The 2,013-nt window shown below is 44.4% G+C and overlaps 1 protein-coding gene across 1 annotated transcript; it reads left to right on the top strand.

Moving 5' to 3' along the window:
• The first annotated feature begins 397 nt into the window (after positions 1–397).
• Positions 398–1,579, top strand: LOC147957202 (putative F-box protein At3g25750). The gene has a single exon (XM_087534776.1). The coding sequence runs from the start codon at positions 401–403 to the stop codon at positions 1,577–1,579; it is 1,179 nt and encodes a 392-aa protein (XP_087390902.1). The 5' UTR covers positions 398–400.
• Positions 1,580–2,013: the final 434 nt, after the last annotated feature.

Raw genomic sequence — 2,013 nt, forward strand, 5'->3', positions numbered from 1 at the left:
GTCGGTTATCGACAGGGCTAGAATGGCAGTTGTTCTGTTCGGTCTATGCACCAAGCAGAAAAAAAGGTAGTAACTTGCGGCACTGTTATTATCATCTTCTATATATTGATGAGTCTCATTATCATGTAGAAATCAGTTCATCTTGTCTTCATATAACACTGCAGAATCAACTGAATCAAATTCTTTGTCCGTGCAAGTGTTTAGCAAAATTTTCTTACATGTTACTGTGTGAGTCATATACAAGATATGAAGAATATTTAAATGTGCTTATCCATTCTACTAGCATGCTACCTACAATTCCCATTTAGTCAACTCGTTTTGTTTCTAGCCTGTCATTTATTTATCAACTCATATTATCTCTAACCTTTCATATATTGTGTTTTGTAGAGAGTTTACCACGATGCAAAGCTCGAGCAAATTGTCTGGCCCCTTTGTTTCTACTCCCTCTGGTGTGTCGGGGCTCCAAGGTTGGACTGACATTCCAGTTGACCTGTTGCATTCCATCGTTCCTCTGTTGCGATCATATGTCGACCTATTTGTGTTCGTTAGCACATGTCGTTCTTGGCGTGTTGCTTTCTTGTCATACCCATCCAAATCAACCTTATGCACGGTACTCCCGCCTCTCCTTGTCCAACCCAATCTCCTTGACCTATCTCGCCATCTCCCTTCTAGCAATGGTCGCCATGAGCTACGCAATTGTAAGCTCATCGATCTAGCCAAGCAGAACATATCCCATTGCTGCCAGATTCCTCGAAAGACTTTTGAGAACATGTGGTTTGTTGGCTCTTCCTATGGGCATCTCATCTGCTGCCTCAAAGGGAATTTATTTATTGTTGATGTGTTCACTGGTGTCGAATTTTCACCTCCATCTCTTCCATTGAGTTGCGACTTTGACTTCTACTACTATGGCACTCTGACAGCGCGCCCTGCATCACCAAACTGCCATCTACTTGTCAGCACCCATCACTCCCTGTTTGATTGGCCCATTGGAAGTGACTCTTGGTCTCAACTCAACCTTCCCTATTCACGCATAGATCAGATTGTGGAATTCACCGGTCAGTTCATCGCACTGGATTGCCATTGGAGGATCCACATTCTGAAGTTGGCCCCCCAGCTTGGTCTGGAGCAGATAACAACCAGCAGGTTTTTCGACGGCATGGCCAAATGCCCACAAAGCCGATGGCTAGTAGTATGTGGTGACATGCTTCTCATCGTTGGCCATTACGAGAGCTTGATGTCATCTAAAGCACCAGTCCTATATAAACCATACCGTCTTGATATGTCGACCAGACCTGCAAAATGGGTGGAGGTGAAGAAGCTGGACAACTGGGCACTCTTTGTAGGGCGTGATTTCAGGAGCCCGTCGTTTTCTTGCTCGAGCCCGGAACAATGGGGAGGGTGGAGTAACCGGCTATACTACGCCCATAACTTTCAGCCTTTGACCATACATGGGTTGGGTGACGATGCAGAGGCTGTGTGGGATCCTTCCAATGACCCCAATCTTTTCTATGGGAGGAAGAGGTACAAGAAGGTGCAGGCCTTCTGGGTGTATCCGAGCATGTTCAGTTCCGATGGCTAGTGATCGTCAGTGTGCAACTACGGCTTGCTGCTCTACAATCTTCTTCTGAAAAACATTAAAGACGTCTACAGCTTTGGATGGGTGATTTTCATGGTGGAAGGAGGGCCAAAGATTTTTGCTGTTAGTTCCATCCTTCTGTTTTCAGAACACTGTGGGAGACTTTTACTCAAGATTTTTCAGTTAGTTTGCCATTCCGTTTTCTGTTTAATCTTTACATTACAATAGACGAATATGTAATACGTTTTGCATTAAGAAAAGTACCACGTTTTGCTTATTTGTGCTGGAATAGGTAGGTTTCTAGCCGCTTAGTTCAGCATGCACGGAAGTGCTTAGACCTTAGAAAGAGGTGTGTGTTCCTTTTATCAGTTATTAGGTGTGCTGTTTAACTATTTGCTGGAACTCACAAGTTTCAGGTGTAGCTTTGCCTCAAGAGG

This window comes from Triticum urartu, chromosome 7A (assembly GCF_056163025.1).
Source record: "Triticum urartu cultivar PI428250 chromosome 7A, HENAU_Tu73, whole genome shotgun sequence".
NCBI classification, from domain to species: domain Eukaryota; kingdom Viridiplantae; phylum Streptophyta; class Magnoliopsida; order Poales; family Poaceae; genus Triticum; species Triticum urartu.